Genomic DNA, 23524 nt, shown 5'->3' with positions numbered 1-23524 from the left:
GGCAGATTGCAGTGGGTTGAAGAGCCCGTGGGAGGTACTGAAGTGGAGATGGCCAGTGTAGACGAATTTCTCAAGAAGCTTAGCTGTGAAGAGGAGAGAGGGACACTGATTGCTAGAGGGAGATGTGGGGGCAGATCGAGGGTTTTTATTCCCAGATGGGAGAGACTTGAGCTTCTATAAATGTTGGTAGGAAGGAGGCAACAGAGAGGGAGAGGTTGAAATACTGGAGGGAGAGGGGATGATTGTTATGGAGGTGGTAGCAGGGGTGGGCTCCAGAGCCTGGGTGTAGGGACTGGCCTTAAATAGTATAGGGGCCCTCTTTTTCTCACAGGGAAGGAAAGCAGAGATAGTGGTGGTCGGGGGAATTCAAGGGCGTTGAGGGGATTAGTGAAAGAAATGCTTCAGAAAAGTTCAAAGCAACACATGGAGATCCCTGACAAAGAGCACGGATCCTGGAGCTAGGAGGAAGCAAAGAATACTTCTGGTTGGAAGTCAGGGAGGACTTCCTGCAGGAAGCAGCATTTGAGCTGGGTTGTGAAGTTCAGACAGGATTTCAACAGGCAAAGCTCTGTGCAGAAGGAAGAAACAGAGTCAGCAAAGGCATAGAGGCGTGAAAAGGCTGGACGTGCTGATGTAATAACGAACAAGCTAGTTTGATGAAGGCTGGGCGGTATAACATTGATGGCACTGATGCTGACAGTAACAGTAATAGTTACCATGTATGAGGCACCAAACCTACCCTGTGGCAGGTGCCTTACATACTTGAATTCATTTAATCCCCACCACATCCTGCAGAATAGGTATTTCCTCATTTTGCAGATAAGGAAAATAAGTCCTAGAGAGGTGAAGAAATGGACTAAAGGTCACCCAGCTAGTAGGTTGTGGGGCTGATATTTAAACCCAGGTCTGTCTGACTCTAAAGCCTGGGCTTTTTCCACCTGACAGGAAAGGCCAGGTGAGGCCATATGGTGGGGGAGCCTTGAATGCCAAGTAGAGGAATCTGAACTTTATCCAGGAAGCTAAGGGGAGCCAAGGTGGGTGTCTGAGCAGAAGAGATTCACACTCAAAGGTGGGCTTTAGGAAGGCTAATGTGGTCCAAGAGAGTAGGGAGAAGAAATCAGGAGGTGACTGCAGTGTCAGGGTGAAGGGTAGCAGGGGCCTGGCCTGGATAGGAGGGGAGTGAGCAGAGGGACTGGAAGATCATTTGTTCCTCATGACAGCCTTGAGAGGTGTGGAGTTTCCTTCTTCTTTTATAGATGAGGAATGGGAGACTCTGAAAGGAGGAGCTACTTGCCCAGGACTTGAGCACTGGTTCATGTGGTTTTGCTGACTCAGTGACTCTGTGGAACAATGTGTCAGAGGGAGCTCTGAGTATGAGGAGTGTGTGTGTGTGTGTGTGTGTGTGTGTGTGTGTGTGTGTGTGTCCCCGCGTGCGCACCCCTGCACGCGCTTGTCTGTCAGTTGGACAGCAGTGCCTTCCCTTGCCTTCTCTTTCCTTCCCATGTCTTCCCAATACTCCAGCATCCTGGATTCCATATTTCCTACATCTCCTGAGCCAAGGGGGTCTGGGAGTGGGCTGAGACTGTTTCTTTGGAAATCTCTAGAAGATCAGCCTTTTCACTCCCAAGACACCTGGTCCCACCCCAGCCCTCCTGCCTGTCCATCCACCCCATGAAAATGTAGTCCAGCTCCAGTGACTGCCACATGCAGACTGGCCCCTGGTACTGCTCCGCAGGACCCGAGGAACAGGTGCTTGTTCCTGCAATGTTTCCTCCCCACCGCTGTGGCGCTTCTGTGTGGGTGCAAACGGCCACCTTGGTAATTAGGTTCAGTTCATGAGCAGTTAACAATAACCACCACCATGTTCCCATCACTCTTGTTTGCCAGGCATTTGACATGTATTCCAGTCCTTTGAACAATCCTGTGGGGTTGGCATCATAAGCCTCATTTTTACAGATGAGGAAACTGAAGCTCTAAGAGGGGCATTAACATGCCTGGGGCCGCAGCCTAGAAGCACTTGTAGAGCTGGCCTTGGAACCCAGGTCTGTTTGCTTCCAAAGCTGTGGACTTTCCACGCACCATTTCTAAGCATCTCCTACATTCCCGACGCTGAAGCCTTCAGGAAATACAAATCTTTGTCCTTCAAGGGCACAGTGGATTTCTAGAGATAGTACCAAGTTCACCCAAAGGACCTGCTGGGAAGAGTCTGAGACTTGGAGCTCCAAGAACTTCCAGGTTTAAATCCTGACTACCGCTCACCCAGCTGTGTGACCTTGGGCAGATATCTAACCTCTCTGAGCTTGAATTCCCTCATCTTTAAAATGTTGCACAGTTGTTGCAGGGGTTAAATGAGATGATGCATGCAAAGTGCCAGCAGAGAGCTGATTGCTACTATTTATGTTAAAATTAAGGTTGGGCACCTGTCAGGTCAGAAAGGGAGTTTACATACTCTGGGTGTAACCTTAAGCCTGAGCCCAGCCTGAGTGTGGGGGAGGGCCATTCCAGGAGGGGGACCAGCAACAGGCTGCTTGGAGACTGAGATGGATGTGGCCCCATTGGTCACACTGCCCTCCCCATTCCAACCCCCATCCTAGCCCTACCTCCCTGGTTCCAGCCCTTCTTGTGTCTCCCTTGCTCTGCAAACTAATGCCTCTGCCTCTCTCTGTCACCCGCCGCCTGTGGCCTCTACCCTGCCCTTCCTGGCCCCAGGGAAGAGGAGGAGGAGGAGGAGACTGAGGAAGAGGAAGAGGAAGACGCTCATCAGTTCTGCTGTCCGGCCTCCGAGTGCAGTAGTCCCTCCTCTCGGTAACTGAGAGGACAAGGGTCATTTTCTATGCAGAAGCAAAAGCCTTAACCAGCCCCCTGCCCCCTGCCCCCTCGATCCCCCATGGGACCCCGTCCCTGCTTCAGGAACCAGATGGGCAGGCATAGTGCCCCGTCCTCACCCACCCCCTTCTTGGAATTCCCACCCTCACTGCTGTCTCCCCTGGACTCCAGCCCCCAAATTATAAAGGCTGGAGCCCTAGGTCTGACTAAAATGTGGGAGCAGCAGAGCTTGGAGCTTGGAGCTTGAAACCTGGACCCTCCCATACCCGCACCCCACTTCCCAGGCACCCTGGAGCCTGCCACTCCTGGAGAGGTCTCCAAATGACATCCCAAGGACCTACCTCTGTCCTCTGTGAGCACAAACAGAGATGCAGGGTGCCTAGGGCTTAGAGGACCAGACGGGGTCGGGACCCAGCCTGCTCATTCCCTCGCTGTGGCCATTGCTGCCATCTCTTCTACTGCTTGGAGGCCTTGTCCCGTGCCTCCTGCCACTCCCATAGCGCTCTGTAAATATGATCAGGAGGAAAAGGCCTTTCAGAGTGCGTGTCGCTGTGTACAAAAGAATTTCCATCAATAAAAGCTGATCTCTTCTCTCTGTCTGATGTATGTTCCACCCCACCCCACTTCCCTCTCCCCATCCCCACCAGGGTCTTACCTTCTTTCCTATCCAGGGCTGGGAACAGGGGCTGGGAGAGAGAGTAGGGTTTGATTTTATTGTCAACACCCAGAAGGCACTCAATAAATGAATGAATGATGTGGCGCTCTCACCATGTGCAAGCCTAGCGCCTTCTTCAGCCTGAGGTGGTGCGAGCTGGTCAACTTGGACACGTTGCTTGGCCTCCCTGCTACCCAGTTTCCCCATGTGTAAAAGGAGGAGGGAGTCTGGACCAGAGGATCTCCAAGGGCTCCTCCAGCTCTGACATTCTGTGAATCTGAGATGGTACAATTTTAAGAAACTATGATTACATGACTTTAAGAGAGGGTAATTCAGTGACACATTCCATCCAATTCTGTGGTTTCTCTTTCTATGATGCTGTGATTTGGGGATTCTACCATACTGTGGTTTTAAGATTTCATGATTCTACCATTTAGAAAAAATTCTGATGGTGTGATTTTAACATTCTGTGATGTTAATAGTCCTTGATTCTGTACTTTCAAGGTTCTGATTCTACAGCTTTAGGGATCTCTGAGTCTGAGGGAAAGCCACTGCCCCCAGATGCAATAACCCTAAGTATTTCCTGCACCTGCCAAAAGCTAGTTCTAAGAATCCCCAGAGGCTGTTGGCAGGAAGGCAGAAGGTGTCCTCTATGCACTGTAGAACCCACACCTTCCATGATGAGTCTGTGTTAGGAGCAAAGCCAGGAGATTCCCAGGTGGGCTCATACCCCTGCTTTCCCTTTCTGAGCCTTTTTTTTTTTTTCATTAGACAAATCTGAGTTTACCTTATGGTTCTGCCACTTACTCTCTGTATAACCTTGAACAAGTATTTTCTTCTCCTTGAGCTTCATTTTCTTCCCAAGTACAGTGAGAATAGATCTACCTCTCTGCGTTGTCATGAAGATTAGCAAGAAAAAGCACAAGGAGCTCAGCATAGGGTCTAGTGCACAGCTGCCAAGTGTGTACTAATTGGAGGCTCTTGTTTTGATTAAGGCCCAGGTGAGAGTCCCTCCTCTCCTTTGTTTCCCCCCTCCCTTCAGCATCCCCATCACATGCCCTGGTAGTTTTCCAGAGGCTCGCCTCACTCTTCACTTGTTGCTTGACTCACTTAGGCACTCAACTCAGCTACTCACTCACTCATTCAAATTCTCATTTATTTCTCCCCTCCCTTCTTCCCTCCCTCTCTCTTCCTCTCTCCTTTATTTACTCTTCCAGAAGGCATTGCTCAAACACCTACTGTGTACAAGGTTTCAAGCTAAATACAGTGAGGGACCGAAAGTAAGACAGTGGCTGTGTTCTCCATAAGTTCTCCATCTATCAGGGGAGATGAGAATTCCTTTGGGAAAGTAGGCAGGGTGTGAAGGGCAGAAGTGATTGAGCAGATATGGCTTCAGTAATGAGCAAAATATGTTCCTGGCCCAAAGAGTAGGGAGATGTCAAGATGAGCTGGGGGTGGTGGTGTCCAAGGATTGCTGGAGGAACAGGGGCAAGAGTAGACGGCCGGGAAGGGTTTGGATAGATGGTTTGAGAGGTGAGGCATTAAGGAGTCAGAGACAGCATGGACCAAAACCTGGTGGAAAGCCCCAGGGGTTGTGTTGGGGAATGATACATACATTGCTTGGTTCAAGCTGGGCATGTGAGTCTAGGTGACCTGTGGCTGTGGAGGGGGAGACCATTCTACCCTTCATTTGATTGGAGATAGAAACAAGTTAGGGGGCACAGGGGCTCAACGAAAGGTCAGATAGCCATTGTGGGAGCCATGGGGGTGTAGACTCCTGTGTAGGCAACTGAATTGGCTGAGGGCCTGTGCTATGGGAAAGGGGAAGGTTTCTATCTGTTGTGAGGGAAACGTGTGTGCCTGTGCACAGGTGTGCATGAGGCTGGCAGGTGAGAGAAGAGTGAGAGGCTGTGCACTGTTGTGTATCTGAGGGAATGTGATTGTGTGAGGCTGGGTGTGAGGGATTCTGAGTGTGTGAGGTTGATTGTGTGAGGTGGCAACTTTCTGTGCCTGGCAGTCTCTCTGCATGTGGAGATAATCACAAGAATGTGTGTCAGTGGCTTTTGAGCATGTGGTGCTGTGGCTTTTAGGGTGACAGTTGTCAGACAGGATGGTCACACAGACACACATGACTGCCACCTGTGGTCTTAGGGGACCAAGGTGGCTGCTGGGCCCTGGCCTGGGCATAGGGAGGGTCCACAGAGGTGAATTATACCAGGCCACTGCCCATGGGAAACGGGAGTAGTGTAGGGAATGGACACTTCAAGAGAGAATCTCAAGTTAGCCGGTGATAAGGACGGCCGGTGACATGAGTGTGCACAAAACATAGAGGGGGGATAACTGACCCTGTCAGGTTCTGTGGGGGGTGGGAGTGAGTCAGAACCAACTTCCCAGGAGGGCTGGCTGGCTCAGGGCGCCACAAGATTCAGAAAAGCTCAGCCAGACCGACAAAGGCTGCAGGTAGAGGGGAGAGGGAGGAAATCCTGGGCAGTAAGAGCCTGGGCACAGGCGTGGTGCTGTGGATCAGCTTGCCTTGCCTAGAAAGTTCAAGGAGCCTGCTGCCACCAACATCTAGGAGCTTAAAGGTGCCGGGGGGCGGGGGTGGGCACTGGACAGATTCAGCTAAAAAGTTACACTGGCCTGGAAGATAGGGGATTGGGGTTCTCGTCCTGTGTGACCCTGAGCAAGCAAGTCACTTAGATTTTTTGAGCCTTAATTTGAATCTGTGGAATTAGATGGTTCGAAAAGTCCATCCCAGTTCTGTGGATCTTCTACTCTTGGCCAGCCAAACCAGTGAGTCATTGCTCTCAAAGTCAGGTACTTCTTCCATCTAACCTCAGTCTTTCCTGCTTCCTCCTGGATCGCTTCCTCACTCACACACTCCACAAATATTTACTCAGCATCTGGCCCTCTGTGTGCCACTGTGGGAAGGCACAGGGAGCTGGAGAATGCAAGGACTCTGCCTCAGAGGGGCTGCTCAGTGCTGGGCTGGTGGGTACAGGCATGAGCGATGATTCGACTCCTGGCACCACCACTGCTGAGCATTGAGACTTTAGGCAAATTACTTCATCTCTCTGTACCTCAGTTTCTTCATCTGTGTTATCCCCTTCAAGGGGAACAACCCAGACCTTGCAGAGTTGCTGGGCCTAGCTAAAAGTACGTCCTCAGTAAATGACAACTATTATATTTAGGGCTGCAAAGGAAGCAGAGCCAGGATTGAAACCCTGATCTGTGTGCTCCCAAGCCTATGTTTGCCTGCTGGGTACCCAATCAGCCCCTCCGATGGCTTCCTCTTCCCCTGCCAGTCCCTGTGCCAAGCCGGGCTGGCCTCAGGTTTGGAGTCTTTGTGGCGCTGGGATTGGACAGCAGAAACAGCTTGTTGAAAAGCTGTCGGGGGAGAGGGAGGTGACTGGAGTCCCTCTGCCCCTCTGCCCCCACCCCCCGCTGGGTCTGGTCTCCTTGCCCAGTCTTCCTCCAGAGCCCAATGCCCCTGGCCTCATCTAGGTGTGCTGACCTCCTTGTCTTGTTTTCTTGTCTCACTTCCGGTCCCCCCCACCCCGCTTTCAGCCCAAGTTGTCATGGGGATAGTCCTCAGCATCCCTAGCTTCCTCTTGCCCTCATCTTATGGTATCCATAGCAACAGCCCCCATTCATTTCCATGGCAACTGCATCCTGATCCCATCCCCTGCTGGCTGCCTGGCTCCGGTCAGTGCCAATAAAGGGAAGGAGAAAGAGATACCTCCCATTAATAGCAGCAGCCAGAGTGGGTCAGTGCCCCCGCCAAGGGCAGGCTACCCCAAATCCCTACTGCCCGTTCTGCCCCGCTTCTCCCCATCGTAATGCCTTGGCTCACAAGGTCCCTCACTCCTTCTCTCTACCAACTCCTCCTAGGAAAGGCCCTATTCAATAGCTCCCCCACCCCACCACTGCCCCATGAAGCCTTTGAGGCAGGGGAACTAGCACAGGCTCTGGGCTTTGAATCCCTGTTCTGCCACTTGCTAGTCCTGAGACCTTTGGCATCACTTTCCCCCTCAGAGCCTTCTCCTCACCTGCAAAATCGGAATCCTAATTCTTCCTTCACATTTGCCATGCAGTTAAAATAATGTGCAGAAAATGCCTGACACAGGGAAGGTGCGCTGTAAGTGCGAGTTTATTTTTATTCTGCTCAGCACCCCTGCCCCACCCCGCAGCAGGAGGAATCTCTCCTGAGCTCTCCTAGCACTTCCTCCGTTCCCCAGCCCTGAGAACTTTCAGCTTTATACTGTGGTTAGTTGTGTAACGTGATTTATTCCCCCCGCTGCAGAGGATGCTCCCCAGTTTCCCTCACAGAATAGCCCAGCAGACAGCACACATGGGTGCACGTGTGCGCGTGTGTGTGTTTTCTTTGCTCCTGTTCCCGGCTGGGAGGAGTCCCAGAGAGGTAGATCTCCTAGGCCCTTTCTGAAGTGCAGGAATCCAAAGAGGGAATTGCATTTTGAGCTCCACGCGGATGAGAAACTGAGGTGCATAGAGGTAAAGGGACACACCCAGGCTCACACAGCGGATAAATGGCTGTCAGGACCTGAACCTAGGTCTGCCCAGCTTCTTATTGCACAACATGTTCTCTGTGTGTGTGTTTGTGTGTGTGTGTGTGTGTGTGAGAGAGAGAGAGAGAGAGAGAGAGAGAATGAATATGAGTCTATGTGAGATGTAAGAAAGAGAAGAGAGATTTTTCCATGTGATCAGCATTTGCCACGCAGTTAAAATAATGTGCAGAAAGTGCCTGACGCAGGGAAGGTGCGCTGTAAGTGCGCTGAGTGTTTGGGAGTTCTGAGTTAAGGGATCCCACGTCCCCAGGTCCCATTTCTTTAGCAGTGTGTATGATGCCCTCCAGCTCTGTCCTTTTTGGGGGGCTGTGTTGACAGCCTGACCTCCCTGCCACTATTACCTTTGCAACCAAAACAGAAGGGAGAGGAGAACTGCCAAAGGGTAGAGGGCCAGGGGCAGCATGGGGCTAGAAGTGGGGATAGGCAACAAGATGTCATGTCATGAGAAGACAGCCTAGGCCCTGGGTTTGCATCCTGACTTTCTCACTTAATAGCTGTGTTACCTTGAGCAAGTTTACATCACCTCTTGCCTCAGTGTCCTCATCTATAAAATGGGGCTAATGGTGCCTGCCTCAGTAAATTGTACGGCTTCAATGAGCTAATTAATGCCTTTGCCCTAGGGATAGAGGTGACTCTAGGGTCCTATGGCAGCACAGAGGAGGGGCCTGTAAGCAATCCTGTGTGAAGGGCTCAGGCAGGCATGGAAGGGAACACCCGAGCTAAATGTTGAAGGGTGATCAGGAGGTAGCCAGGTTGGGGTAAAGGGGCAGAAGGTATATGAGGCAGAGGTCCGGTCAGGAGAACCATCCTCAGCTATGGTAAGGAAGCTGGAGGTTATCCTATGGATGATTATTCCTGTAAAACCTAAGTAGATCACGCCCCTCCTCTGCTCATCTCAATCAGAGCAAAAGCCAAAGTCTTTTTCGTGGGCTCAATGCCCTTCACAATTTTGCCCCAATTACCTTTCTGATCTTATCTTCTATCACTCTCCCCTCGTTTACTCTGCTCCAGCTTCACTGGCCTCCTGGCTGTTCCTCAAACATGCCAAGCACAGTTCTATCTCAGGGCCTTTGCACTGGCTCTACCCTCTGTCTGGACTGCTCTCGTGTCAGATAACCACACAGCTCACTCCTTCACTTCCATCAGGGCTCTGATTATATGCCATTTATTCAAAAAGCCCTTCCCTGACCACCGCGTCTAAAACAGCACCTTTAATCACCCTGCTGTATTTTCCTTCCTAGCACTTCTCTCTACCTGAAATGATAGTATATATTTATAGTCTTCTTCTCCCACTAGAATGTCACTTCCACGAGGGAACAAATCTTACACGTCTTGCTCACAATTGTATTTCCAGCACCTAGCACTGTGCCTGGCACGTAGAAGGGGTTCAGTTGTTGTTTGTTGAATGAGTTATGAGAAGCCATGGAAGGGTTTTAGTGGGGGAGCAAAACGGTCAGATTTCTACTTTGGAAAGCTCTCTCTGGCCACAGGATGGAGAACGGATTGGGACGAGGAGACTGGAGGCTGAGGTCAAAGTTCAGGTGAGAGGATATATTACCGCAGCCGCCAGAGCTCATTCACTGACTTCCTCCCTCCAGAAGCTTTCATTGAGCACCTACTCTGTTCCAGGCCTTGTGCTCTGTGCTAGCGGAGAGATTACCAAATTCTCTTCCTGTGCTGGGATTCTGGGAGTCAGGAACACAAATAGCTGTCACGCTTTGCCAAAGCTAACCTGCTCCATAAAAAGAAGGACAGACATGTGCTGTGTGTGGGAGCCCTGAACAGGATCAAGAATCATTTCTGGCTAGAGGTGGGCTTCGGGAGGGCTTCTTAGTGGTGGCATATGACCTGAATCTTGATGGCACTAGGGTGTGGGGGGTTCTCAGATTGCAGATGGCAGAAGATGATAGGGATGGCATTGCAGGTAGAAAGTACTGTATGAGCAGTTTGGGAGGTGGAAAGGACAGGAGTATTGGGGAGAAACAGGATTTGGGCTGGCTGGAGGGAAGGGTTCATGGGGTGGGGGGCTGGCAGCCAACCCTGCAGTATGGCTTAATGTTTAAGACTGTGAGCTCTGGAGTCAGACTGCCTGGATTTGAATCCTGGCTGTATCATTAATAGCTGTGTGACTACAGATACATTACTAACCTCTCAGTTTCTTTATGTGTAAAATGAAGACGAATAACAATACCTACCTCATAGGGTTGTTTTGAAGAGTAAACAAGTTATTAAATGTGAGGTGGTAAGAACAGTGCCTTACTAAACATTAGCTACTGTATCTTGGAGAAGCCTCAAATGCCACAATAAGGAACTTGGGCTATCTCTTGTGGGCAGTGGGAACCATGGATGGTTCGTGAACAAAGGAGACGACAGTTGATCAAAACTGGGAGCCATGTGCTGGGAGGGGAGAGGTTTGAGAGGTTGGTGGGCAGAATCCTGCAGTCCTGAAGGGGCGAAGAGGAGCATCTTAGATGCCTGGGGGGCGCTGGGCTGGGTCTGACCCCTGAAGGGGGACTTCACAGGCCCCAGAAGACCAGAAGGAGAGAGCATCTGGGCAGGGCAGCCCCTCAGTCTGTTTCCGCCCGCTCCTGACAGTGTAGCAGATTAACACTTAGGAGGGTAGAGGGTGAGCAGTGGGCGGGAGCCTCCACCAGGACAGAGCCAGCGCCAACGCTGTAACCCACCACACCCAGCCCCCAGACCAAAGTGCTCTTCTCTGCCAGGCTGGCAGGCCCGTTGTAGCTCAAGCTCCTGAAACGGTAGGGAGCCCCCCTCCACCCACCCCAGCTTGCCCCCGTTCTGGTTCTGCGCCCTGGGCCTCTGCAAGTAGGGGCTGGGGAATGGCCCCTTAACCCTTTCGCCAGCCAAGAGCCCCCTCACCCCCGTGCCTGCCGGCCTCAGCCACATCTATTCTCCCCACAACCCCCTCCATGCCTCCCCCTGCCTGTCGCCCCCTCCCAACCCCCCTCCAGTGTTCCTGTCTCTGCGGCTGCTCATCGTGCCTGCCCAGCTCAGGGCGCCTGGGCTCTGTCGCCACCTGAGTTCCCTGGCAGCCTGGTTGCCATGGCACCGTGGGAGCAGGTGTGGCAGAACAACAGCTCCGGGTAACCAGGGCGGGCAAGACCCAGTGCCCAGCTCCTACCACTCTTCAGCCTTGAGACCCTTGTCCCCCTCCCCCAGCTGAACAGAGGAGGCCATGAGGAGAACTAGGAAGTTGCCCCACAGGGCAGCTCTTTACCTGTGAGGATGCTGGATGGGAGGTGCCTCCCACTGTCACTGAGCCCGTGTCCTGGCGGCCAGGGAACCCTGGGAACTGGCCAAGCCCAGAGTCCAGGCCTCTGAGGGCAGAGGCAGGGCTGTAGGGGGCAGGGCTGGGCGAGCAGGGGAGAGCCTAGATGTGCAGGATGTGGGAGTGGGCCTCAGGCCTGGGGACAGTGCTGATCGGGGGTGGTGCTGGTGATAGGGCTGGGAGGGATGCATGTCTCGTCTTGTCTCCTCTTGGGGACAGAGCTGTGAGGGGAAGAGGTCTGGGGGGGGGGTGGAGATACAAGGGAATTGGTCCCTCGGGGGAGGAAGGGTTTGGGGATGGAGCTGTTAAGGGGCTGAGATGATTAGAAAAAGGAACTTGAGGGGACAGGAGTGGGAGGAAACTGGTCTGAGGATAAGGCTGTGAGGGGACATGGCCACGAGGGGACCAGGCTATGAGAGTAGAGTAGGACTGGGGACAAGACTGTGAGAAGACATGGCTGGAGGGAAAGGAGTCTAAAAGGATGGAGCTGTGAGGGGACAGGGCTGAAGGGGCGAGGACAGGACTGTGAGGGCAGTGAGGAGACTACTTGGGGGGGTAGGACTCCCCTCTGGCCTTTAAGTATTGGGGTCCTTGTATCTGTGAGGACGCTGGGGAGGATGGGGTTGTGGGAAGGGATCTGGTCCACCCACTCTCAGTCTGGCCCAGCAGCCCTGTCTCCTGTTTCAACATCCTGGCTCATCTTATCTCATCCCCACAGTGTGGAGGGTGATGCCCCAGGCAGTGACCTGAGCACAGCGGTTGATAGTCCCGGGAGCCAACCCCCCTACCGGCTGAGCCAGCTGCCCCCCACCAGCAGCCACATGGGGGGCCCCCCTGCTGGGGTGGGCCTTCCCTGGGCTCAGCGGGCTCGCCTCCAGCCAGCCAGTGTTGCCCTGAGGAAGCAGGAAGAAGAGGAGATAAAGCGCTCCAAGGCCCTGTCGGACAGCTATGAACTCTCCACGGACCTGCAGGACAAGAAGGTGCCGACGAGATGGCTCTGGCCGGGAGTGGGGGTGGGGGTGGGGGTGTGAGAGGACCAAGGGAGGGATTGGAATGTGGCACTCAAAGGTGGTGTCCAGGGAGGGATAGTGAGACTAGAACAGGAGAAGACTGGCTCCAGAACCCTTCACCCTACTAGGGCCTCACTGACCCATTCACCATCCATCCACTGAGTCTTGAATTCACTCAGCAAACATTGAGGCTGGGCACTGGAGATGTAAAGATGAAACACCTGGACCTAGTCCTCAAAAATCTCAGTGTAAGGGGAGAAGCACACACATAAATTGACAAGTTTAGAACAGTGTGTTACAAAATATCACATGTATCACACAAGGTATTGTTTAGCTACAACAGGGGACACAAAATACTAATGTACAAAAGAAAAAAACTGGAAGGACATATCCCAAAATGTAATTGTGGTTATGCCAGGTGTTGGGACTTTAGGTGAACCAAACTTCCTCCCTTCCTTCCTTCCTCCCTTCCTTCCTTGCTCCCTCCCCTCCCTCCCTCCCTCTCCCCCTGTCCTCCCCCCTTTCTTCCTCTCTCTTTCAATTTTCTTTCCTTCCTTCCTTCCTCCTTTCCTTTTTTCCTTCCTTTCTTCCCTCCCTCTCTTCCCCTCTCTTTCTCCTTCTTGCTTTCAATTTATGTCTTCCTTTCTTTCCTTTTTTGGCTTCTCTGTGTTTTTTCTTTTCTTATTTTAAAATACTGAACATCTACTTCTTGTAAATAAAAAAAGAGGGGCTTTCCTGGTGGCGCAGTGGTTGAGAGTCCGCCTGCTGATGCAGGGGACATGAGTTCGTGCCCCGGTCCGGGAGGATCCCACATGCCGCAGAGCGGCTGGGCCCGTGAGCCATGGCCGCTGAGCCTGCACGTCCAGAGCCTGTGCTCCGCAACGGGAGAGGCCACAACAGTGAGAGGCCCACGTACCGCAAAAAAAAAAAAAAAAAAAAAAACCACAGTTCAGTCCCGTGTGACATGTGCTATCTGAGATTAAAGTGAGAACACGACACTGAGAACCCAGCCTGGCGCATCCAGGCAGCTGTAAGCAGTTAGCTGTGACTCGGGCGGTGGTGTGGTTGAGGCCCAGGGAGATGAGGAGGCTGTAGTGAGTTTCTGACCTTGTTCCCCTCCACCCTCCCCTGCCAGGTGGAAATGCTGGAGAGGAAGTATGGGGGCTCCTTCCTGAGCCGCAGGGCTGCCAGGACCATCCAGACGGCCTTCCGTCAGTACCGCATGAACAAGAACTTTGAGCGGCTCCGCAGCTCAGCTTCAGAGAGCCGCATGTCCCGCCGCATCATCCTTTCCAACATGCGGATGCAGTTCTCCTTTGAGGAATATGAGAAGGCACAGAACCCCGCGTACTTCGAGGGCAAGCCTGCCTCGCTGGACGAGGGTGCCATGGCTGGTGCCCGGAGCCACCGGCTTGAACGGGGGCTCCCATATGGAGGCTCCTGTGGAGGGGGCATCGATGGTGGGGGAAGCTCCGTCACCACATCTGGAGAGTTTTCTAATGACATCACAGAGCTTGAGGACTCCTTCTCCAAACAGGTCAGCATCCCTGAAAAGGGCCTTTCCTCCCCATCCCTGTGCTCTGGCTACTCCTACGCCTTTTTACCTGTACTTCAAACCGAAAGAAGTTGCCCAACAAGCTTTTGATAACAACGAATAGCTACCATCTGCGTAGGGACTGTGAGAATAATGAGAAAGGATTGGCAAGAGAAAAATTATATCGTTTAAACAAGCAAGTTAAAAATCTGGGTGTCTAGAACACATAAGAAAATTAAAGTTCTCACTCTTTGGAACGTGAGCCACTATCAGATAAAGGCCTAACAGGTGATGAGCTCCTACTCTGTACCAGGTGCTGTATATGCCTCATAATGACCTTCCAGACCGGTGTTGTTATCCTGGTTTTACAGGGGAGGAGACTGAGGCTCTGTGGCCCTGAGAGGTGAAGTGACTTCCAAACTGGATTGGAACTCAGCTCTGACTGGTTCCAAAGGTTTCCCTTATACCATACGACCATGGACCAGGCTCTGTGCTGGGCGCCATGTGGGAGACAGATGAACCGGGCAGGGTTCTTTTTCTCAAGGATCTCCCCAAGCCAGTAGGAAATAGCAGACACATGTGCACAGGACTGTCTCCTGAAAGAATGTGCTCAGAGCCATGAGAAGGGATCACATGGGAACCCAGAGGAGGGAGAGGAAACTTTCTTCTGGGAGGACCAGGCAGGCTTCTTTGAGGAAACAGCACTGGACCTGGGCCTTAGTAGACAGTTAAGAGTTAGCAAGTTAGAGATAGTCGGGAGGGTGTTGCTTGCATAGGCATTGCATCAGCAAAAGCAGGAAAGGGTGGGAATGTAACCGGCAGTGATAGTGGTAGGAGATCACTCTAGGCTTGTGGTGTGTCAGCATAGCTGATCAGCTGCAAATCCCAGTTTTGCTATTTCCGAGCTATGTGACCTTGGGCAAACTGTTTAACCCCACTGAAACATGATCAATAAAATAGAGATAAGACCTTCTTTTTAGAGCTGTTTGGAAGGTTCAGTTCAGCTAGGTAGTATATCTGAAAGCACGTAGTACATGGTAGCTGCTAAGTACATGTTAGTTTCCTTCCTAAAACCAAAGAGGTATTTGGCAGAAATTGTTGAATGAATGAATAAAAGAAAGTTTATAAGAGAAGAAGTTATTCTGCTCTAACCTCTGTGATCTGGCCCTGCCATAAACCTGGGCATGCTTCCCTGGAGGTGTGTTGGGGGGGGCAGGGGCGGGTAGAGGGAAGGAAAGAAGTATTAAAGGGAAGATCTAAATCAGTCATTTATTCATTCATACAACACATTTAATTGAACATCTCTTCTGTGTCAAGCAATGTGTGTCGAGCTGAGCTAAAAAGAGAGAAACCTGGCCTGGACCCATCCCTCAAGGGGGTAATGGAGCATTGGGCTCACAATCTGGCCTGGGCCCAACTCTCAGTGCTATTCAAGTCTGATGGGGAAGTGTATTCATTATCTATTGCTGCATAACAAATGACCCCAAAATTTAGTAGCTTAAAACTGAATGTAAAGACGGAGCTTAAACAACAAATAGTTTTTGAGGGCCAGGAATCTCAGAGTGGCTTGACTGGTTGTTCTGGTTCAGGGTCTCTCATGAAGCTGTGATCAAGCTGTAGGGCAGGACTGTAGTCTCTGAAGACTTGACTGGGGCTGATGGGTCTGCTTCCAAGCTCACTTTCTTGGCTGTTGGCAGGAGGATTCAGGGCCTTACCACGTGGGCCTCTCTATAGGACTGCTCACGGTGTGGCTTTCCCCAGAGTGAGGGGTCTAAGAGAGGGAGCACAAGTGAGCGAGAGTGCTCAGGATGGAAGCTGCAGTCTTTCATAACCTAATCTCAGAAGTGACATCCCATCACTGCTGCCGGATGCTGTCAGTCCCATAGACCAACCCTGGGATACTATGGTACACGAGGGTGTGAATACCAGGAGGCAGGGATCATTAGGGGCCAGTTTGGAGGCTGAAAACCATAGGCAGAGTTACCAGCCATGGTCCAGATTCTCGAGGCTAAATATTATGGATTTCCTAAGAGAGAACCAGACAGAGGGCTCTGGGAGCCCAGAGGCAGCTGGGATTTTGGTTTACCCTAAGGGAAGGCAGAGGCAGGAATGTGGCTTGGATCAGGGAGGAGGTGGCATTTGGCTTGGGTCTACATGGACATGAAGGAGGTACTGGGATATCTGAGAAGGGAACTTGTGGGCATTAGTTCCAGCTCCTGTGAGCTCACAGTGGCTCCCTGGGAGTTATTTTATATGCTGCAGAGAATCTGTGGAGGTCGGGGAGGGGAAGCCCTTTTTTTGGCTGCCCCACCAGGAAGATTCCCCCCTTTTTCTTTCCCTCCCTCCCTCATTCCCACCCTTCCACCATCCCACCATCCTTCATCTTTCCTCCCTTTCCCTCCTCCCCTTTTCTCCCATACAGGTAAAGTCTCTGGCTGAATCCATTGACGAGGCCTTGAACTGCCACCCATCGGGGCCCATGTCTGAGGAGCCAGGGTCAGCCCAGCTGGAGAAGCGAGAGTCAAAGGAACAGCAAGAGGACAGCTCGGCCACATCCTTCAGTGACCTTCCCCTCTACTTGGATGACCCAGTTCCCCCGCCATCCCCTGAGCGACTGCCCAGCACAGAGCCCCCACCCCAGGGCCGGCCTGAGTTCTGGGCACCCGCCCCTCTCCCACCAGTTCCTCCACCAGTGCCACCAGGGACCCGGGAAGATGGTAGCCGTGAGGAAGGCACTCGCAGGGGTCCTGGGTGCTTGGAATGCCGGGATTTCCGGCTGCGAGCTGCCCACCTTCCCCTGCTTACTATTGAGCCTCCTAGTGACAGCTCCGTGGACCTGAGTGACCGCTCAGATCGCGGCTCTGTCCATCGTCAGCTCGTGTATGAGGCTGATGGCTGCAGCCCCCATGGGACCCTGAAGCACAAGGGGCCACCAGGCAGGGCCCCGATCCCACACCGCCACTATCCAGCCCCGGAGGGCCCAGCCCCAGCCCCGCCAGGGCCCCTGCCACCAGCCCCCAACAGTGGCACTGGGCCCAGTGGTGTGGCTGGGGGTCGGAGGTTGGGGAAGTGCGAGGCAGCAGGCGAGAACTCTGATGGTGGAGATAATGAGAGCCTTGAGAGCTCCAGCAATTCCAACGAGACCATCAACTGCAGTTCTGGCTCCTCTTCGCGGGACAGCCTGAGGGAGCCTCCAGCCACCGGCCTGTGCAAGCAGACTTACCAGCGGGAGACCAGGCACAGCTGGGACTCGCCAGCCTTCAACAATGACGTGGTGCAGAGGCGGCACTACCGAATCGGCCTCAACCTCTTCAATAAGTACGTGCTCCCGTTCCCACTCCCTCACCCCTTCCTACCCTGCTGCGGACACTTTGACCCCTGGAGGCAGTGATCCTGCTGCCACTATCCTCTCATTTTGTGGATGGTGTTTCTCTTCAGCTGTTCAGGGAAAATAATTGGCAATAGGGTGACAATAGTAGAAAGCTGCCCCCACCCCCATGAGAGGCAGTTCTGGTCCTAGTTCTGCTTCTGACTGGCTGTGTCATCTTGGGTGAGATGCTTCCCTCTCTGGGCCCTAGTTCTCTGTCTATAGGATGGATGGATTCTGAACTTTGGGTTGCCCACCTTCCATTTTTGGTAGGGAAGCGATGTGGTGTATAAAGAACCCTGTTCTCAGAAACGGGAGACTTGGGCCAGACTCACTGGGTAGCCCTGGGCAAGGTGTGTCCCTTCCTTGGGCTTCAGTGTTTCTATCTATTAACTAGCAGGGTGTGGATATTTGAGGTGTTGGGGGCAGGGTGCTGTGTTGGACTAGTCAGTGACCAGGACCGAGCTCTTTCTAGGTACCTGGTCTTGTGCCAGGTGCTTAGCAATGGAATGGGAGTGTGACGTTTGATTAGAAAATAATTAGAAAACAAATGCTTAACATCTTCATAGCCTATGAGACACGGCCTTCTATATTTAGTTCTCAGGTTAACTCAGGAAGGTTGGCAGTCGTGTCCCTATTTTATAGAGAAGGAACTGAGGCTTGGAGAAGTAAAGGGAATTGTCCCAAGTCATGCGTAGTAAGTGATGGATCTGAGACTCCTGTGGCACCAAAGTCTTCCAAATTCTAGCCTCGTAGGACCCTAAGGCTCTGGGGTTCTGAATATGGGATAGCTCAGACCCAGATATGACCTAGTGGAAAATGGGGAGCAGCTTGTCTATAGAAACACTCACAGAGGCTGCGTGATACCTGTCTGAGTGGGATGTGGGATGAGGACAAAGTAATCTTTTCACTTCTCTCCTACTCTGAGGGTCTGTGACTCAGGGAGAAGGACTTAGCCTGGAACTCAGGCTTTCTCCCAGGACTCCTCGGTGCCTGTGAGGAATATCAAAGGTCCTGGCACACAGCAGGCTCTCATTAGATCTTAATTTTCTTTCAATTGTAGTGTGGCTCCAGTGCAGGAGGAAGTTGGGTTGAGGATACCTTGGAATTTTGAAGCACTGTGAAATGGGAAACTGTCTTCTTCTCCTTGGTCCTCAGTTTTCTCACCTGTACCATGAAGGGAGTGGACCAAGTTATATATTTGACTTCCTTAGTTCTCTGAGGACACGGTTGGGCCCAAAATTAGTTCAAGAAATGGGACGGGGGCAGAGTTCCAGGAGGACAGTCATCTCATCTACCTCCCCTCTTTCTGCAGGAAGCCAGAGAAGGGTATCCAGTATCTGATCGAGCGGGGCTTCCTGTCAGACACGCCGGTGGGAGTGGCTCACTTCATCCTGGAACGGAAAGGCCTGAGCCGACAGATGATAGGGGAATTCCTAGGGAACCGGCAGAAGCAGTTCAACAGAGATGTGTTGGAGTGAGGACCCCAGGCTGGGGCAGACTGGGCCAGGGGTTCCTGGAAAAGGAGGGCAGGAGGGAGATAAACTTTGCAAAACAGGATGAATAGACCTTCCTGCTCCCATACCTCTCTGCCGCAAAGAGATCTGATCTCTCTTGGAACTAGTCCTAAAGTCTTCTGGGTGGCCCCAGGCAAGGCATGCTTGTCCTTTGGCCTGCTTTGAGCCTCAGTTTTCCCATCCCTGATATGAGTGGGTTGACGGAACAGACCATTAGTAACCATGTGTCTGGCCTGGACTTTTTGGGATGGATTCCATTTCAGACGTTCTATCCTCATAAGTACTTGCTTAGGCCACAGGTCCAGATTTTGGAAGTCTATCAGTGGGGGGTTTGGTTCATTGGAGCAGGTCAGGGTGGGTCAGAGGTTTTCTGCAGGGAAATTGAGAGTTCCACACACCCTTCTCTGCTCCTCAGCTGTGTGGTGGATGAGATGGATTTCTCCTCCATGGATTTGGATGATGCACTCCGGAAGTTCCAATCCCATATCCGGGTTCAGGGTGAGGCCCAGAAAGTGGAACGACTCATCGAAGCCTTCAGGTGTGCCCACTTCCCACTCCTGAAGCTGCCCTTCCCTACTTTGGGGGGCAGTGTAGGACGTGTCTACAAGTCACCTCTCTGAGCGTTATACTTTCTTAACCAGAAAATGGAAGTTATAAATCCTATCTTGCAAGGCAGTTGTGAGGATCAGAGGTAATGTGCCTAAAGTATCCAGCTCAGCATCTGGGACATGGGCATCCAACAAGTGACAACAGCATCAGCAACAACAGCTTATATTCACTGAGCTGATACTGTGCTCGCCAGATATTGGGTACTGAGCTGGACACTTTACGTGATTATTTCAGTGAATACTCACAACAACCTGGTGAGGTAGGTGCTTCTCTTATTATTCCCATTTTGCAGATGAGAAATAGGAAGTTTAGAGAAGGTAAGTAACTAGCCCAGAGTCATGTGGTGAATAAGCAGTGGAACCAGTATTTGAACTCGTGTGTCTGACTCCATGACCCATGCCCTTAAATATTATCTTCCTCTGTGAATGCTTCGGGGATCAGGCATCAGACCTGGGTATAAACCCTGGCTCCACCACTTTGAGGTATTTAGAGGAGAAACAGAAGAGTTACTGAGAGCTTGTTTCCCAACATGGGAGAAGGATTTGCTTTGTAGTCAGAAAGATCTGCATTTTCATCCTGGTTTCACCATTTATCAGCTCTGTTGCCTTGGGCAAGTTACCTTACCACTTTGGACCTCAGTCACTTCATCTGTAAAATGGGGCTGCTACTAGCTACCTTGCAGGACTGTGATAGGATTACATGAGATAATGTACATAAATCCCCTGGCAAAACTCCATGAAAGGTAGCGGTTGTGATTTTTACATGCTAGTCTTGAGGAAACTCTGAAGAAAGACGAGAGACCCAAAGGGTTTGGGAGTATGTCTTGGAGGAAGGAGTTGGTGGTGCCAGATGGGAGGATAGTGGGTAGGTGGAGGTTACTGGTGCCTGACCCTGGCCCTGACCCCTCCTGTCCTGCAGCCAGCGGTACTGTGTGTGTAACCCAGCTCTTGTGCGCCAGTTCCGGAATCCAGACACCATTTTCATCCTTGCTTTTGCCATCATCCTCCTCAATACCGACATGTACAGTCCCAGCGTCAAGGCTGAACGCAAGATGAAACTAGATGACTTCATCAAGAACCTGAGAGGTGACCCCAGACCTCCCCATCAGCTTTCCCTATCTTTTACCTGGGAAGGGAAAGTGGGCTGGGTGGCAGGGGTGGGGAAGGAAGAGGGAGATCACATCTCCTCCCTGGAAATTAACCTGAATTTCTGCCAAGGCTGGATGTGCCCACAGCATTTACTTGTTAATTCACTCAAATAGTCATTTGTCCATCCATTCATTCCCACACTGAATACTGACTGATTAGGAGGTCCTGAACAGGAGGTACAAGCCCTGGCTCTTACGGAACTTACACTGATTCACTCACATGTCTGTTTACTCATCACTCCCTCTTTCCCTCCCTTGTTTATTTATGCCCATAAAGACTCGTTTATTTTAGGTACCCTTTCCTCCACTTATGCATTCATTTATTCACTCCACCAACCAGCCAGGCAGTTGACACTGGGTGCCTCATGTGTCCCAGTCCCTGTGGTGGGCGCTAAGGACTGGGGAGGGGCATCTGCCACAGTCCCTGCCCTAAGAGGGCTCCCGGTTTGTGGGAGAGATACCCAGCACAAGACAGGAAGTGAACTGTGATGTCAGGCCAAAAGTACAGTCAGAGCTCAGGGGAGAGAGAGCCTACCTCCAACATGCTTCCTGGAGGAAGCAGTATTTTCATTTTCAGGTGGTTCTTGAAGGCACAGATAATGTGATGGAACAGTGATAGAGGAGGCTTACCTAGCAGTAAGAATAACAAAGGCACAGAGGTAGGAAAACGTTAAGTTGTTTGGAGAACAATCAAGAGGGGGTGGACAATCCAGTTGGTAAGGTCAGTTGGAAGCAGTATCCAGCAGCCTTGAGTGCCAGATGAAAGGCGTCACCTTGACCTTTTTTCTCAGTTTATTGTATCGATGTCAAGCCCTGCCTCTCACCAAAGAGCAGCCTACTAAAAATGGCACAGATGTTAGGATTATTTAAACAGAAATGAAAGAGGGAAGTATAATTGAGGAAAAACAAACAGACAAGACAAATTTGCTGACTGTCGCGGTTTGCACAATTGGGCTCTAAGCTCTCTGGCAGCTGAGGTAAAAAGGCGGTGTGATGAAGGCTGTTCCTTTAGCACCTGGTGTCCAAGGAGGAGGTGTGGCATTTCCAAAGGAGAAAACATTTTCTTTAGCGGAAGGTTTAGAGAGAAGAGTGAGTGGGCTTCGCTCAGCAGACAATCAGAAGGATGGTAGACTTGAGAGGAGGGAATTAGACAGATCAGAGGCCATCTGGAGCTGTCTCCCAGAATCCTGCCATTAGTCATTCGTTTGTTCCTTCATTCATTTCATCCATTCTCCCTTCCCCCCTCCCTGTCTCTCTCTCTAGCTCTCTTTCTTTCTCTCTTTCTCTTTGTGTGTGTGTGTGTGTGTGTGTATGTATATGTGTGTATATGTATGTGTGTATACATATACATATTTTATATATGTATGTATATGTGTATATATTTCCCCCTCCAATTATTAAATAAATAAGCAAACAAACAAATGAAATAAATACCTGCTCATTCTGGAAATTTTAGAAATATAGGAAGTTATTAAAAATTTTAACCATCCAAAATTCTGCCCCCTAGAGGCAACCATGGTTGATATTTTGGTGTATTCTAGTCTTTTTTTCCTGTGCATATGTAACTTTTTCTACAGTTAAGATCAGGCTGTACATGCAATTTATTATCTTGCTCTTTTCACTTAACTTGCTACAGGAATTTTCTCATGCTTTTTTGATAAACATCAAATTTTTAATAGCTGTAAATTATTTTATGAAACAGGTATACTCAACTTGACTTAAGTATTCTGCTGTTAGAACTTAGGTTGTTTCAAATTTTTCCCATAAGTTGTACTTATACATATATCTTTGCACATATTTCTGAGTAATTCCTTAGAGTAGGTTCCTAGAAGAGGAATCACTGAATACTTAGGCTTGCCAAATTACCTTCCAAAATAGTTAACGTCAGTATATCTGCCTGCTTCCCTGAACTCTTACTAACACTGGATATTATCATTTAACATTATTTTTGCTAGTTAGAAAGGCCAAAAAAAGTGTCTGATTGTTTTAGTCACACTGTACTCTGAGTTGTTTAGATAAAATCCCCACCTTGGGGAAGAAAGCAACTGAGTATCTTGAAGGGCCCCTTTCTTGGCCCGATCCTGACCAAGGGACCGAGGGTGCCCACTCCCTCCAGTCCTGGCCATTGTTATGGCCCACGCTTGGGTGTGGGGTGTTGTGGAGAATCCCTGCCACCCACTCCCCACATGTATACTATATATTCCTGTGTATTCCCTCCACCCAGGGGTTGACAACGGTGAAGACATCCCCCGAGACCTCCTGGTGGGTATTTACCAGCGCATCCAGGGGCGTGAGCTGCGGACCAACGACGACCACGTGTCCCAGGTGCAGGCCGTGGAGCGCATGATTGTGGGCAAGAAACCGGTAAGCGCCTTGGGAGACTGCAGAAGGGACAGGGTTTGGGAGGTGAGTCCATGCCCCTTTCTGAGCCCCAGGCTCCCCTCAACTGCCTAATGGAGTGGGTGGTGATGCATTCCTCAGGGGTGGTGGGGCAGGTTGAGTGAGATGCTCTATGGGAATGCATCTGGCACATGGCAAGGCACATCATGGGTGCTGTATAAACATTAGCATCCTTCACACCTCTGGTTTTGCCTGTCCATCCCGAGTGAGCAGCCAAGATAATAATTAGCTGATGACCAAAGCCAAGAACACACTCTAGTCTTTTAGTCAACAAACATCTACAGGTGCCTTTCCACTGAGCCCAGCATTTCGATTGGCACTGGGGACACAGATATGAATAAGATGTGATCTCTGTCCTTGGAAGCACTCCCAGACCGGGTGGGGAGGTGTCAGACAAAGACACAATACCTTCACCTTATAGTTAGGTTAATTTAGGGGAGTACACGGGAGGGAGAGGTCATTTTCAGCCCAGGGAGATCAGGAATGGCTTCTTGGAAAAGAGAACCCTAGAACTGGGGTTTGGAGGAGGGGTGGAATGTGGCCATAGGGAGCTGGGCAAGAAAGGCATTCCAGACACAGGGAGC

The 23524-nt window shown here is 51.1% G+C and overlaps 1 protein-coding gene and 1 long non-coding RNA gene across 8 annotated transcripts in view; one reads left to right on the top strand and one right to left on the bottom strand.

Moving 5' to 3' along the window:
* LOC125963005 (uncharacterized) overlaps positions 1–23524 on the bottom strand; it is a 406444-nt gene that overhangs the window by 177705 nt on the left and 205215 nt on the right. The window lies entirely within an intron of this gene.
* The window catches only part of IQSEC2 (IQ motif and Sec7 domain ArfGEF 2), a 76097-nt gene that overhangs the window by 44385 nt on the left and 8188 nt on the right, over positions 1–23524 (top strand). For 6 of the 7 annotated variants that reach the window (XM_049704573.1, XM_004286395.3, XM_033417600.1 and 3 more), the window contains 7 exons: positions 12075–12336; positions 13502–13903; positions 16323–17218; positions 18583–18744; positions 19200–19322; positions 20312–20478; positions 22765–22904. In XM_049704573.1, the coding sequence (XP_049560530.1) occupies positions 12075–12336; positions 13502–13903; positions 16323–17218; positions 18583–18744; positions 19200–19322; positions 20312–20478; positions 22765–22904 (2152 nt within the window). Of the gene's footprint in view, positions 1–2709; positions 3418–12074; positions 12337–13501; positions 13904–16322; positions 17219–18582; positions 18745–19199; positions 19323–20311; positions 20479–22764; positions 22905–23524 lie in introns of those variants that run through there. The other variant, XM_012539328.3, reaches the window with a different exon arrangement.

This window comes from Orcinus orca, chromosome X (assembly GCF_937001465.1).
Source record: "Orcinus orca chromosome X, mOrcOrc1.1, whole genome shotgun sequence".
NCBI classification, from domain to species: domain Eukaryota; kingdom Metazoa; phylum Chordata; class Mammalia; order Artiodactyla; family Delphinidae; genus Orcinus; species Orcinus orca.
Note: the sequence above shows the minus strand (reverse complement) of the source record. Positions and strands in the feature narration are given on the sequence as shown.